Source organism: Echiichthys vipera, assembly GCF_963691815.1.
Source record: "Echiichthys vipera genome assembly, chromosome: 22".
NCBI classification, from domain to species: Eukaryota; Metazoa; Chordata; class Actinopteri; order Perciformes; family Trachinidae; genus Echiichthys; species Echiichthys vipera.
This window is the reverse complement of record NC_139847.1, coordinates 14,109,443-14,123,567: the sequence shown is the minus strand read 5'-3', so window position 1 is coordinate 14,123,567 and position 14,125 is coordinate 14,109,443. Positions and strand designations below refer to the sequence as shown.

The following is a 14,125-nucleotide window of genomic DNA, read 5'->3' as shown; positions in this document are numbered from 1 at the left end:
GAAGTCGGGGCCAACAACTTTAAGATTAGATTTGTGAGTAAGCAGGTGGAACAACTTTAGCTAAGATTAGTTTTGGTCGTGGATAAATACAAAACGTCTAAATGACTCTGGAATTGAACTGGTTCTTTCCACTGGGCTGCGTCAATATCAAACTGTTCTGTTCCTCTTTGTGTCCCTTTCTCATAATCCATTTTATGGTAAAGAATGACATTTAAACACATTTATTTATCATTAAATACAACACAATGTAAAATAATATAAAAATAATAATTTTCCAGGCATAATATACATTTGTGTACGGTCTGTATAGTAAGAAATGTACAGTATGTTGTTATTTTTACTTGTTGGAAAACTGCAAGTAACAAAGTCATCATGTATGAGCGTGTGTGTGTGAGAACTCCAAACAATAACATATCAGTTTGCCTCTCTAATCAAATATAGCTTCTCTCTTCCATATTTTCCATTTGATTAATTTCCTTCTGCGTTTCGCCCTACGCCTATATCCTGTTCATAATAGTTTAACAACTGTGCACACAACATCAATGTTTCAATTCCAACTTATTTTATTGGCTTGGTATGTAATTACATCTGTGTTGCCAAAGCATATAAAGGAAACTAGCAGATAGGGAGAAAAACAAAGATATCTCATGAATACAATATGGTGATATAAGAACAGAATTACAAGCAGTGATAACATATTTCCTGTGTACCCTTACTTGTATTTTGTTCACCAGATATACATCCAGGCTGATTTAATCATGTCAGAAGCTCCATACATGTTCTCACGCTTTGAATGTTATCAAGAGATTGAATGTGCGTTATCAGTAGTTATCACTACCCTCGCTACTGTATAAGGAGGTATGGCCCACTCTACCTCCTGGTTGGCTGAGTAGCCCCTTATCATCTATTAGTAAGCTGAATCACCCATCCATGTCAATATAAGATGCTCAGAGAAACTGCTCGACAGCAACGCTCTAAGATGACAGAGTATGAGCATGCTTTTACCAACTGTTACAACCAGCTGCATTTGTCACCGCACTCATGTTGAGAGTGTGCTTGGGCTGCAGTGCATTTCCCAACTTGTACTTTTGCTGAAGGCACACCACCCTCATCCTCTTCCTGCGTAGCTCAGCCTTATTGTGGAACTTGCTAATGATACAACAGACTTTTATTCTGTAACTGGCTGTACTGAGGGACAGATGCTGCTGCAGGCTCTTTAATTTGTCTGAGTCAAATTAGTATACAATGAATTCTATAAACCCTGGAGGGTTCTCATTCAATCAGTGTTCCCTTATGTTTCGAAGTAGAAGAATTATGCGTGGGGGAAAAAACTAGGCCAAACTTTTATATGTATTGAAAAAATAAAAGTCCATGCATGGCTGCCAAGTGTTTAACTCGTGAAATGTTCAGATTGTCTTTTTCATTGAAATGTGTTTATTTGAGTAATATGAAAGGACTGTGAAAAGGGAGCCACTGGAACGCACTTATGTCACCTTATAAGTTAGTGTTTTTAAATTTGAATTTGTGTTTTTTAAGGGCTTTTTTTTGCTTGTGCCTCGTGGTTCATGAATATGAAAATACTTTGAAGAAGTGGCCGAACACATTAATAAGTGAACAAATACTATGGCTTGTTTTCTTTATTGTTATTTTTACTGAACAATGGATGAAGTAATCAAAAACACAATAGGGTAAATGTATGATGGAATGATTGAGCTGAACACACTAGGTTACTTGATTCTCAAACTCTTGATGACATTTCAAATAGAGACAGCTAAAATATTTCCTAAGCAAAGGGCTGTGAAACTGACTGAATGTGTTTGATCCCGCAATGACTATTCACTAAGTCTGGAAACAAACTGGTATCCTAATTAAAGGATAAAGTACTGAGGAAGTGAGAATTGTTTCCATAACTGCCATTTCATCTTGTCCTTTTTTATTATTTAAGGACACGAGAGAGGCTGTCTAATTTATATACATATATAAATACCAACATATTCATGAAAGTGTAACAAAAACATGACGTTAGCTTCTGTCCAAGTTATCAGTATTGGAGCTGTTTATTCCACCAACACATTTCACACTAGGATGATGCCTAATTGTCCGTCTGTTTGGCCAGAATGTGAATACCCGCTAATTGAGACATTAAAGAGATGGAAGCCAAGATGGAGTCCAAATTCCGAGCTTGTTTGCTTGTTTGAGTGCCTTCTGTCTCTCGTTCCCCCTTAAAGGCGGCAAGGCTTCCTAGTTGTCTGAGTGTGTATATGTTTGGCAGCAGACTGAGTGGAGGGACACAGTCATTTCAAAATGATGCGTCCCCACCCTCTGTGTTCGTCTGCAGCTGCATTTAAAATGGGTCCAGAAAACAATAATGATAAAATAATTTTATACATTTTGGCTATGCATTCAGGTCATGAAGCTTGACCCAGCAAGTCTCATTTGAGCTTTACATTTAAATAAATGCATACAGATGAGCTAAACTGATGTTAAGGTCCCTCTCACATTTAAATTCCTTCTAATACTGGGTAATTGCTGAATAAAAATTTGCATAATGTACTCCTATTTGTGTGTGAATTTGTTCCTGGGCAATAATGCATTTTTGGGCATCTGTGAATAAAATGTACTCATACTGCCTGTGTTCAGAAACAGTGCCTTTTTAAATAAGTCATGAGCACTTCTGTACAGTTGTGATGTCAAAGCTACAGTATACACATATAAGTAGAAAGAGCTGCCACAGTGCCGTCACAGTCATTCGTCAGCTGCAATGATGGTGCACGGACGTGGAGAGTGCATACACTGAAGACCCAGAAATGCTGACCAATCAGAGAAGACTGGGATTTTTCTGGAGGTGGACTTTAAGGGACAGAGGCTAAAACTGAGCTTTTTTAGACGGAGGGTGAATACAGGTATATTCAGACTGACAGCATGAGAATAATAATGTGTTTTGTTTTGTTTTTAAGCAAGAAAACATGTTTTAGTTTAAGTTCAACAGTAGAAATCCTAAATACAAGTATGAACCTGAAAAAAAGCATGATAAGGAGATTTAATAAAGTTGAATAAAACAGCATTCTCTGTTTTCAGTTTTCCACCAGGATTTACAGATAACAATGTTTGCACCACAGTGCCATGCTAACCAGTTGGTTATGATGAGCGGATCAGTGTATCACACAAGCAGAGGTTTGCCTGTTTCACACAATCTTGAGTTGCTGCCCAGTCCTGTTTGCATTGTGCTGACTAAGCTACTGTGAAGCAGTTTTGCATTAGTGCCAAACCTGATTGAGTCTGGGTGTATGTACAGTGCAATACCTTGTATGAACCCTAACCCCAACCCTCAAGCAGAGACTTGCAAATAATTTTTGCAAGTCTCTAATAATAATTTTTAAAGACCAAAAACCCCTAGTCCAGTTGCTTTTTGGTTTAGTGCTTCTAAATATCCTCACACCTATTATTAAGATTCTAGCATAGCTTCTAACCTCTTATCAACCAGAAATGATGTTGGGTATTTATTAGTTTTTTAATTGAAGAACTGTATTTTTCTTATCCTGCTTGCTTTCCCAGGGGCCATTGTTTCAGCAACCACAAATTATAACTAAAGTTTCTATTGTTGCAATCTACTTTTTTTTTTTTTTGCCATTAAGAGGTATCCATGAGGGATTGTTTTCTTGTCATGCATCGCAGATTCATTTAATCAAATGAGAAGTGTTGAAAAAAATCCTCATATGCACTGCCGATCCACAACCCCCTCATTCTGATCTGAGGCCAAGAGAAGCTGACGATGTTTATATTGAATAAATGGCCTCACTAGTCTTTTAAACCAGAAAAGAATATTCTCCACAGTGACATCAGGGGAAATTAAGAGCTATTCAAACCATGCTCAAGGCTTCAGTCAATTTATTCACCTCATCGGCTCTCTCTCCATCTGTCTCCATAACAGTGTGGACCTGGTCCATGCCCAACTGCATGTGTGTGAGGGCCGCAGCCTGCCAGAACTGTCCCTCAAACAAGACAAGATAAGGGTGAATGGCTGCGCCATCCAGTGCAGAGTGACAACTGAAGACCCAGCCAGAGGTTTCCAACCAGACACCGGAAGGATTGAGGTAGGGTTCATCTTCAAATGACTTGACGGCCTTTGCCATACCGTGGTCAGGGAAACCACATGTTGACAGTAAAGCAGTTCCTTCTCTCTGACATGTCACAAGAAGTTTGCAAGTTTAGATGATTTGCTGAAAATATATATGTATTTTATTTGTTATTTTTGATCAATTGGTGGGAGAAAGGCAATTCACAGTAAGCCGAGCCTCGACACTTCATTACCAGCTGCGCTGGTATTATTTTCACAGCATAAGTGTGTGTGTGTGCCTGTGTGTGGTCACATGGCAAAATGTGTTCCTGGAGACACCAACTGTAGTGGCAACTCTCCCAGAGGCAGTTTTTGAGTATGTCCCTGTCTGTGGACAGATTGTGTAACAGCTATAGCATCGCAACCATGCAAGATTCAGTCACAAACCTTTACGTGTAGTTGAAATAAAAATGATGGCCAAGTTCGAAAATGGCTGTTATCCAAGCAAGGGTGCCGGAAATAGTCCAACCCTACAACACATACTCTGCTAAAAATGATAAAAATATATTAATACAATATATTACTGAGATGGTGCAGTGGACACATTCTTGGCAATTCTTCTTTTAGACTGAGATATTGTCCAGAACATCAAGTGGTAAAATCCCAGCTGGGCACATTAAACACTCTGCTTCCAGGATTAATTATACAACATAATTCTTCTCTTTTACTAATCAACCAAAATGTAGGCTGTTGTAGTTAAGTCCATATGTCATAAACATTTGGCTTGCAAAGCGACATGGCATCACATTAATGTCTTCTTCCTTGCCACGTGTGTGCTCTGTACAGAATGGTCTGTAAACCATACACACCAGTAAATGAAATCAATGGCTTTGTTGGGAGGAGCTCAGAGTTGATTGTTGATTCTCAGAATTGATTGTTAAATCTAAGTGGGATTTTTGGTACAGGCATCTCTTCAGTCATTTCAGTTAGTGTTAATATAAAAGTATCAGTGAATGGAGCTTCATGGTAATAAGGGATAACAGAATGTCCTCATCCAAGTGTGTGCCAGACCTAATTATAGGTATGTCACATTGATCCATATAGTAACTTTCTGCTCGCTAATTCTAAACATACATTGCCATATGAGGTCTGTGAGTGGGATGACATGATTTGTGCTTGTGTATTTCCGCATGACTGAATGGGTGTGGTCATCTTAATCCATCTATTTGATCTGCATGTAGTTGTGTTAAGTTTATACAGTAGTTTTGTATATCTTCAGAATTCTTTTACAGATATTTAAACTGGTAATGAGTATTTTGTTCACACATGAGAAGACACAAATGTCTCTATATGAGTGCTCAGTGTATCCATCCACAGGCACATATCTTGTTTGTCTACACACCATATATGCCATTTCTCATCGTGTCTCTCACTCACCGACGAGGTCTGATCCCTGGGTGCTTTTTGCTGTCAGGTCCTTTTGCCCTTCACCCAAGACTTTATACTCACCCCCTTTTCGTCTCTTCCTTTTTTCTCCCAATCATCCTCTATCTTCTCTTAATGCATTTCTTTTTGCTGATTCTTTAGTAGCTTTTTTTAAGGCCTTAACAGTATCACAAAGTGCTTTACAAATAATTAAATGGTAATGAGAGGCACTTTGAATCAATAAAAATGGCACATTAGTTGAAACAAGGTTTAACAAGAATTGAGCTACCATTTATTAGAATAGAAACCAATCAAACCGTGTGTTAAAGACAATGTTAAGAGATAATGATGATTTTGACCCCAGCAAAACACTGTGCTTAAAAAGGCCTTGGGTGATCAATGGCTATGGTTGTCGCCTCGACACTGCTAATCGTGGGCAGATTCTGCCTGAGGGGAATAAAAATGAAATTAATTCTTTAACAGTGCAGAGAAGCAAGAAGAGTAGTAGAATAAAGTCATGTGCACTCAGTTTCCTTCAGTATCCTGTCAGACATCTGCAGTAGAGCTGAGCAGTGCACACAAGCAGAGCATTGAGGCTGATCAATAATATTATTGTCTGTATGTAAAATTTACTACAATCAGGGAAACAATAAATTTCCCGGAGACCCTCTGGTTTCTTGACGTTTCTCCCTTTCGTGTGGCTTGTCATGAATTAAATACAGTTTTCTGACTCCTTGGGTGTGATGTGATGGAATTGGACTTGCACTGGTGGCTTTCAAATCAAACAAATCATCTGTCTCGCGGTTCTGAGTGAGGGGGGAGGGGGAATAATACACAGATTAGTTTCAATTGAATTTGAGTATTAATTACTTTTAGTTGCTGTTTTAGTTCATCACTTCATGTGGCTGACTGATCAGACAATGTTCTATTTATATCAATCACATTCAGATGCAGGAGTTATCTGTCACTTTAGCTTTTTGAGCTTATATGTGTGGTGGAAATCTATAAAGCGATCATAAGTGAGAAAACACTGAACACAACTGTCTTTGTGAGTTTTATTGAAAGCAGGCTTTTTCAAAAGGGCATCTACAAGATCAGAATCTGACCAAGAGAGGCAAAGAGGGTAAAGACACATACAGTATTTACACACTTATTGAACATAAGGAGGTGAAACGTTTTTAGTCCGACATCTTCTGACTTCTTACTTCCCTGTACCTTGACCTTTGGTAGTTTCTGTTCATGAACCTTCACTGCCCTTAATGCAGAACACGTTCCCTGTTCAGCAGACTGTCAACAGCAACCAGCAGAAACATGCAAAAAACACAAGGTTAAACACCTACATAAAAGTTCATGAGGTTATCACAGAGTGTACATTTTAGAGTCAAAGCTATTTTGAGAAAAATTATAAGCCATTCCTCAGTCATCACAAAGTTTTAAAAGATTGTTACCAGGCTTTAAAGCCGGCGTCCGCTGTGGCTTGTGAAAATGAAAAGATGGTAACCATTTTTCATCACCTTATATTTTAAGTAACTAAGATACTATGCAGTTATATGTAAGCTTAATAATGAAAATGTCACATCAAAGAATGAAAGCTTTATTACTGAAAACGAGTAAAATTATTTTAAGTTGTTCCCAAAAAAGCGATATTGTAATAAAATTTAAAAATGGATGTATTTTGGGGTGTAAATTTAGGTGTTCACTGTCTCTAGTCTTTGTTTTAAATACCGGTTGCCACTGATGGCAAACAAAGGCCACCATTTGGTTGCTCAACCATGCCAATGACAACCCGGCAACTGTTTCTGTCAAGTTATTTATACAACATCCCTATTATGTGGTATTCTCACTTTCAGGGTGCATTTTTTCTCACTGAGAAAATAGCTGCTTGGACTGATTCTACAATCAGATGAGCGTCATGGAATAGCTTGTGCCCTATCCACTTCAAGGTCTTTCTGCTTTGTTTCCACCCCATATTCTCTCTCTTCAGCTCCCTACATCTCTCGATTCTTCCCTCCCTCCCACCACTCATCTTAAAACAGTGTACATTTGTTTTCCACATCCATACCCTCCCCTGCCTCCTTCTTCCACACTTTCCTATCTCACTCTCCTTTCTCCTATGCCTCTATCTGATTCCCATCGCTTCTCCCCACCCCCTCCTTTTCTCTGCCTTCCTACGCCATTTAGCCTCGCAGTTGAGCTATAAAATGTGTCAACAGAATGACAACCCGCCCACCATTACCATGCAATATGAATGAACCAAACACAATCAAAACAGAAGAGTGTGGATGTAGGAATGCTATGATTGAGGGACAGATGAATAAATTATTACCTAAGGGCTGTGACAAGGTCAGCAACTGAGTGACGCAGTGAAAGGTGGATGGCAGGAGGGTAAGAAAGTGGTCACGCTATGGGCTTTTGGTCACTTGAGGAATCCTGATTGCTAAACCACATCGAGGATGCAAGTTCGTCTGGAACCTCTCAGTTCATTTTACAATTCCAGAGGGAATCGTCAACGGCCGTAGACCAAATGCCTCTGGACGCACTTGGATCGACCTACAACAAAGTAACGAAACCTGTGACTTAGCGCTAAGCAATGGACAAATGTTAACAGTCCACAGCATGCAGAAATGAGCTGTGATGGTGTGGCATTATTTCTGTGAACGAGTGTTGCCATTTCTGCCATCGGGATTTGAAAACGGTGCTTCAACAGAAAGTTCCACACAGAGAAATTAAATATGAGGAGAATGGACTATGAACTGTTTTCCGTGGTGATTTAACTAGTTTAAGAGAAAATAGCGATGGTTTGTTGTCATTATGATCAAACTGATGACTGACCAATAGAGATGTGCAGAAGATGCCTCTTGATGCGTCCACTACTCCACTGCTTAGTTAATAGTCAAAAAGATTTTGTTTAAGTTATTGCGCTACAGTGATCACAATTCTTTGCACTGGCAGGACTATGTAAGCCAAAAATGACATCATCACATATGTATAGGCAGACACGCTGCAAGTTGCCAGTCATTGTCTTAAACTCACTGCATATGAGATAAACGGTTGTGATTGGCCCAGCCGTTGTCTGGTTGGCTGGAAATCTGTCTGAAATGGAGGGGGACAAGGCGTATCTGCCTGAGCAAACGAAATACGAGCTTACAGATCTTTTTGGTTCCCAGCTACACTGGAATAGATGGAGTCAATTCTACACCACAGCAGGAAGCCCAAATCTCAGAGAAGCAAAGCTGGATAGCAGAGTTTGAAGGATGCTGCAGTGGCATCAAACAAAAAAAAAGAAAGTGGTGATAGCATTGTTGAAAATGCTGTCACTTGCTCAGTGTGCTCAACTCTGTGAAAGAGCTGCTGTGTGTCAACAGGAGAGGGTAGGAGTCACACAGTGAAGTGGAAAGGCCACTTCTTCCACATAGCACAAAAATTGCTATTCTCTACAGAGCACTAGAGTATCAATTGCTTGTCCGTCGTCATGAAGGAATGAGGAAGACAGCAGAAAAGAAGGTGAGATGGAAAATGGGGTGTTAGGGTGTTGGGAGTACACACCAACAGGTCGAATCAATAAGGGTCCATCCTAGTGTTTAGTATCTATTTTACTTCATTTTTCTGAATAGAATGTAGATAAAGGATACAGGCATAGAGTGTTCTCTTATCTTCTTTAAATGGACCTTTCAGAGCAAGTGAAAGAAATAGGTGGACAGACAACAACAGAAGCAAACGAGGGAGGATAGATTTTTTTGCACTGAGAGAAGTAGAGCAGTATAAAGAAAAGAACCATTACTCAGCTTTTTTATTTAGATCTGACCCACAATTGCGATGTTGTGCCCCCTGCTGTTGGACTGTGACTGGCTGGTGCTGTTCATTGCAGTGCAGATAGTTTACTATTCTAGGACATCTAAATGTTTCTCAGGCAGTTCACACTGTGCGTATCTAACATTTAGGTGGTGAAGAAAAAGAAAACTGACTTAAAATAACGTCTGGACCTTCTGCTGGTTTGAGTGCTGTGCAGTTACTGACATCAATGTAACATCAGTTGACAGAACAATCTCAATTTAAGATCCAGCAACCCTTTGCTCTAGAGCTTTTGTCAGTATCATGTGGCCTTCATCTGTAATAGAGTTTGCTCCGTTGGCATGGAGATTGGATGTTCAAACTCTGATTCTTTGCACCACAATGTGTCATCCGCTGTTTTCAAGGTCAAAATAACCTGACAAGCTCTATTAGTTAAATTTCTATTAATACTGGAGTCCTTAAAGTGTAATTCCTGCGCAAAATCATCCCATGGTCTTTTTAAGCACTTACATTCATCCAATAAGCAATCAAACTGTTTTTTTCGTGTAACAACTATCAACGGAGCAATTCGGGAGAGTCGTTAACAGCCGTACGTAGCTAACACTGATTAGCTTGAGGCAGTACGGTAAAGCCACTAATATTGGTCAAAATAACACCAAACTTACAGTCCCTCACAAACAAAGCAGCAGCTCCTCTCATAGTATAGTCCATTCAAGTCGATTACAGAATGCAATCCAAAAGGAAGGAGCCCATTGGTGCTTTGTTTTTTTTTAAAGATTATTTTTTGGGCAGTTTTTCCAAGCCTTTTTTAGATAGCACAGACAGGAAACTGGGTGAGAGGTGAGAGAGAGTCGGGGAGACATGCAGCAAAGGGGAAGTCTGAGTCGAACCCGCGGCCGCTGCCTCGAGGACCATTCTTCAGCCTCTTTACATGGGGCGACTGCTCTAACCACCCAGCCACCGGCTGCCCCGGTGCTTCATTTTATATGTAGGGATACTTTCCCCGGAAGGTGGGGTTTCCTCTTCTCCACCAACACTATTAGTTTCTTCAAACTCTTGGTTGCTAAAATTGAACACACAATTTTTTTTGTCCATACTAGCAAGCTAGCTAGCTAATAACAAGTGCGAGCCACTGATATTATGGCTTGTCCACCTTGACTAGCTTACCAGTGCATTCCAATCAAAGATGCAGGCATGGCAGGAGATGTGAGAAGGGAGAGGCCACTGCATGAGTTTAAGGATCGTTTCTGAAATATCTTTGAAATTAAAGTTGAACTAAGATGAGAACTTTTTTCCGAACTCAGACCTCAGAATTTATTAATTATTGTCAAGGCTGAAGTTTGGACTGTAAGGCCATGTTCAAGACAACACCACTGCATTTCCTCATTCATTTCAACGAGGCCACAACATTGGCAGAGCAGGGGTGCCAACACAAAGAACAGACTAGTAAATTATCAGTTTTATAAAAAACTACGTAGTATTTGGCATCTGAGGGCTGATAATGGAATTATTACTCAACACTGTTTCCAGACTCTGTATTTCATGTTCTCAGTACCTTGAAAGGACCACTACAAACACAGTCCCTTGCACGCCTGTCTCTCTTGTGAATGCTCAGGGAGCTAGTGAGCCCCTTGTGGCTGTCTACCAAGAAGTGATGGATATGATGGATTGTATAATGTTACAAATAGGACACCAGAATTAGGATTGCAACAGTATGGTTGTTTTTTTTTTGTTTTTTTTTGTTAATGTGACAATAATCGCCACAGAATATATTGGGGTTTCAGGCTATACGGTATTGCACAATTATTGATATTGTCAGTCACAATAAACCTTAAAGGAATGATTACAAAAGGATTTATGTCAGTATGTGTGAATATATACAGTATATTGTACAGGCATGCGTTTCCCTTTGGAAATGAGATAAAAGCATAATATCACTGCCAGAACAGAACAATGAAAGCGGCATTTGCACATTAAAAAGTTTATTTTTAGGATTTTGTATGATTTAGATTTACTCTTAAAAAATGAAATGTTGAATTAAAAATGCATATAAATTAGACCAAATTATTCATGCTCATATAAATATTCATCTAGCTCCATGCAATACTGAGAGGTAAGAAGGAAGAGTAGTTTTTAATTGGCAGCTCTGAGTCAAAGCTTTGGTGCTGCTCTGGGAGCACAACAGCGTCTGGTAAAACACTGGAGAAAGATTTGCACATGGTGTAATCATAATAGAAATCTCAACTAATATGTGACTAGTATTTTTTTCATGTCACCACTGCTGTAAATGAATAAAATAAATCTCTTGGTTCACATTTCATAGCTCTTTAAATGCACTTAAATGGATGTTAAGGTAAATAAGACACAGAGAGAGAGAGAGAGAGAGAGAGAAGTGGTTTCACAGAGGAAAAATAATAAGCCTAAGGTGTGAAGGGAGGAAGGGGGGTGGGAGGGGGAGATGAGAATGAGAAGTGATGGATGTCATAGCACCAGCGTAGCGGCAGCCCTGTCGACAGTATGACAGGGAGGGATGGACTGCGTGCTCTGGGATCAAGCAAGCAGGGAGGGAAGGAAGGAGAGGTGGAGAGTATTAAAGCAGCACCTTGACATTTTGTATTTTAATCTTTTTTTTTTCTTCAGCACGCACTCATCACATTCGATGTATCCGCCAACCTTTTGGCACATAAGCTCTGTGATCAGTTTAGCTTGGTTGAGATGTGAATCTGATTCCGAGAAGCACGATTGGAAAAGCCTTAACTCCCATAGACAATTTACGCAAAAGCCCAAAATCATGTTAGTGCTGTAAAGAGAATATGGCTTTGTTCTACACTGTAGGGAAAAACTGATACTTCTTCATACTGTACAAAAGTAAAAAGGCCAATGAAGTGTGCTTGTGTGTGTGTGGGATTTGTCTGTGTCTGATAGCACCAGCAAGGGAGCAGCAATCATACATTTGTCTTTCCATCCATCTGCTGATCTGTCCATCAATCTGTTTTCAGAAATATCTCCATTCATCTGTACTGAATCACTCCGACATGGCTGATCGTTTCATCCTTTTATCTTCCCATCCGCCCTGCCAAACATCTCCTCCTTTCTCCCTTGCTAATGATGCCTTTTTCTCCTGATTTCATTTTTCCCACCCTGCATCCATGTATTCATCCGTTGTCATCCTTACAGTATTACAAAATAATGTTTGTTTTTTTAACATTAAAGCATGTCAACATTTTCTAGTATTCTGATTATCTGTTAGACCCAGCCCGATTTTTTTTTAGCTCAGCAAGCCAGCAGCAAACCAAGCTAGTTAGGTATAGTTTGCTAAGTCCGCCATGCCCCAACGGCAGAAAACTAGCTGAACAATGTTGTCACTCATCATTTAATATCAATGTACTTTCCTACACGATGACAGGAGTGTGTGGATGAAGCATTCATTAGTTAAATGTGACTCAGCGGCTGGCTCTCTCAAACAATGCCGCTCTGACCATTCTGCTACATTGATTTGAATCGGAAGTTTTTTCTGCATGTCCCTGCATTACAAAAAGAATCTAAATCGAAACCTCTAAGTTATTTCCACACACTTTAATTTTATTCTTTTGCCTAAGTAATGATGATGATGCAAGGCCACCAAAATTGTTCAGTAGATGAGTTTTCATGAAATAATTTTGACCCTACAAGAAGGGGATGAGAAGACTCTATTTCCTGGGGAAGCTGAGATCCTCTGTACAATAACAGTTAAACTTTTCAGAACAATACAAATCGGAAGCACCTTATGTTTTTCTCATAATCTGTCCACTGCACCTTAGATTATTATATGTTTACTCTTTATTTTTTTAAGGTATTTTTTATATTGTATTTTTATATTACTGCTTTGATGTGTCTGTGTGTAATGGCGCTGTTACACTGCAATTTCCCAGCTTGGGATCAATAAAGTATTTCTATTCTATTCCATTCTGTTGGTTGGTGAAAAGACGGCGCACACACGATTCAGACCTGAACTGAAAGGCAGCAGTGTATCCTTTTTTTCCCCTTGGACTAAACCAAATGACCCAAAGTAGTAGAAACACCGGATGCAAGAACAATCTGAAAATCCACATTATATGTCCCTCTTCATGTCTCCCATTCGCTCAGCCTCCCTCAACATTCCCATAACATCTATTTCCGCCCATCCCATCCCACCTTCTGTGTCTCCACAAAAAGACAGAGTAATAAGGCCAAATCCTGCTGTCCTTCTCTTCTGCCCCTGTTCCTGTTGTCCACCACCTCCTGTTACTCAGCACCTCATTTTACCACTTTCTTTTCCTCTCCCTGACTCTGCCTTCTCTCTGTCCTAACTTCCTACTGTCATATGCTGTTCAGTGGACCATTTTTAAAAATCCAAAGCAGCCCCTGTATCACCAGGGGAATTGAAACCCTTACTCTTGCAGTATTTGTAGCCCGTAGGGAGCTACAAGACCTCACTCCTTCATCCTCTTTCATTCCTTATCTGTCTGAATTTGAATATAAAAAAAAGGATTAAACTGTCATCCTATAATTCATCCCATAAATCAGTTGTCTCTTTTCCTTATTGTGTCAACCAGCATTGCTCACATCCGCCGCTCTCCTTCTACCACCCCACCCCAACATGCAGCCCACTCTTGTTGGTTTCTTTTTATTGGAACACATTTGCATTCATCACTCAATGTATTAATAATAAGTTTTACAATGCCGCCGTGTGTGTACGGGTATGCAAGCTTGTCTGTGTGAATGTCTGCTCCATTCTCCAAAGAACAATTTTGAGTTTCAAAATAGGTTGAGTCCTAATTAGAGAAAGTGTGTTTGACTTGCATCCCACATCATCGTAAACACCTTAATTTG

At 39.6% G+C, this 14,125-nt stretch overlaps 1 protein-coding gene across 1 annotated transcript in view; it reads left to right on the top strand.

Moving 5' to 3' along the window:
• pcxb (pyruvate carboxylase b) overlaps positions 1–14,125 on the top strand; it is a 316,797-nt gene that overhangs the window by 88,703 nt on the left and 213,969 nt on the right. The window contains exon 11 of the mRNA XM_083937027.1: positions 3,932–4,094. Within this exon, the coding sequence (XP_083793153.1) occupies positions 3,932–4,094 (163 nt within the window). The remainder of the gene's footprint in view (positions 1–3,931; positions 4,095–14,125) is intronic.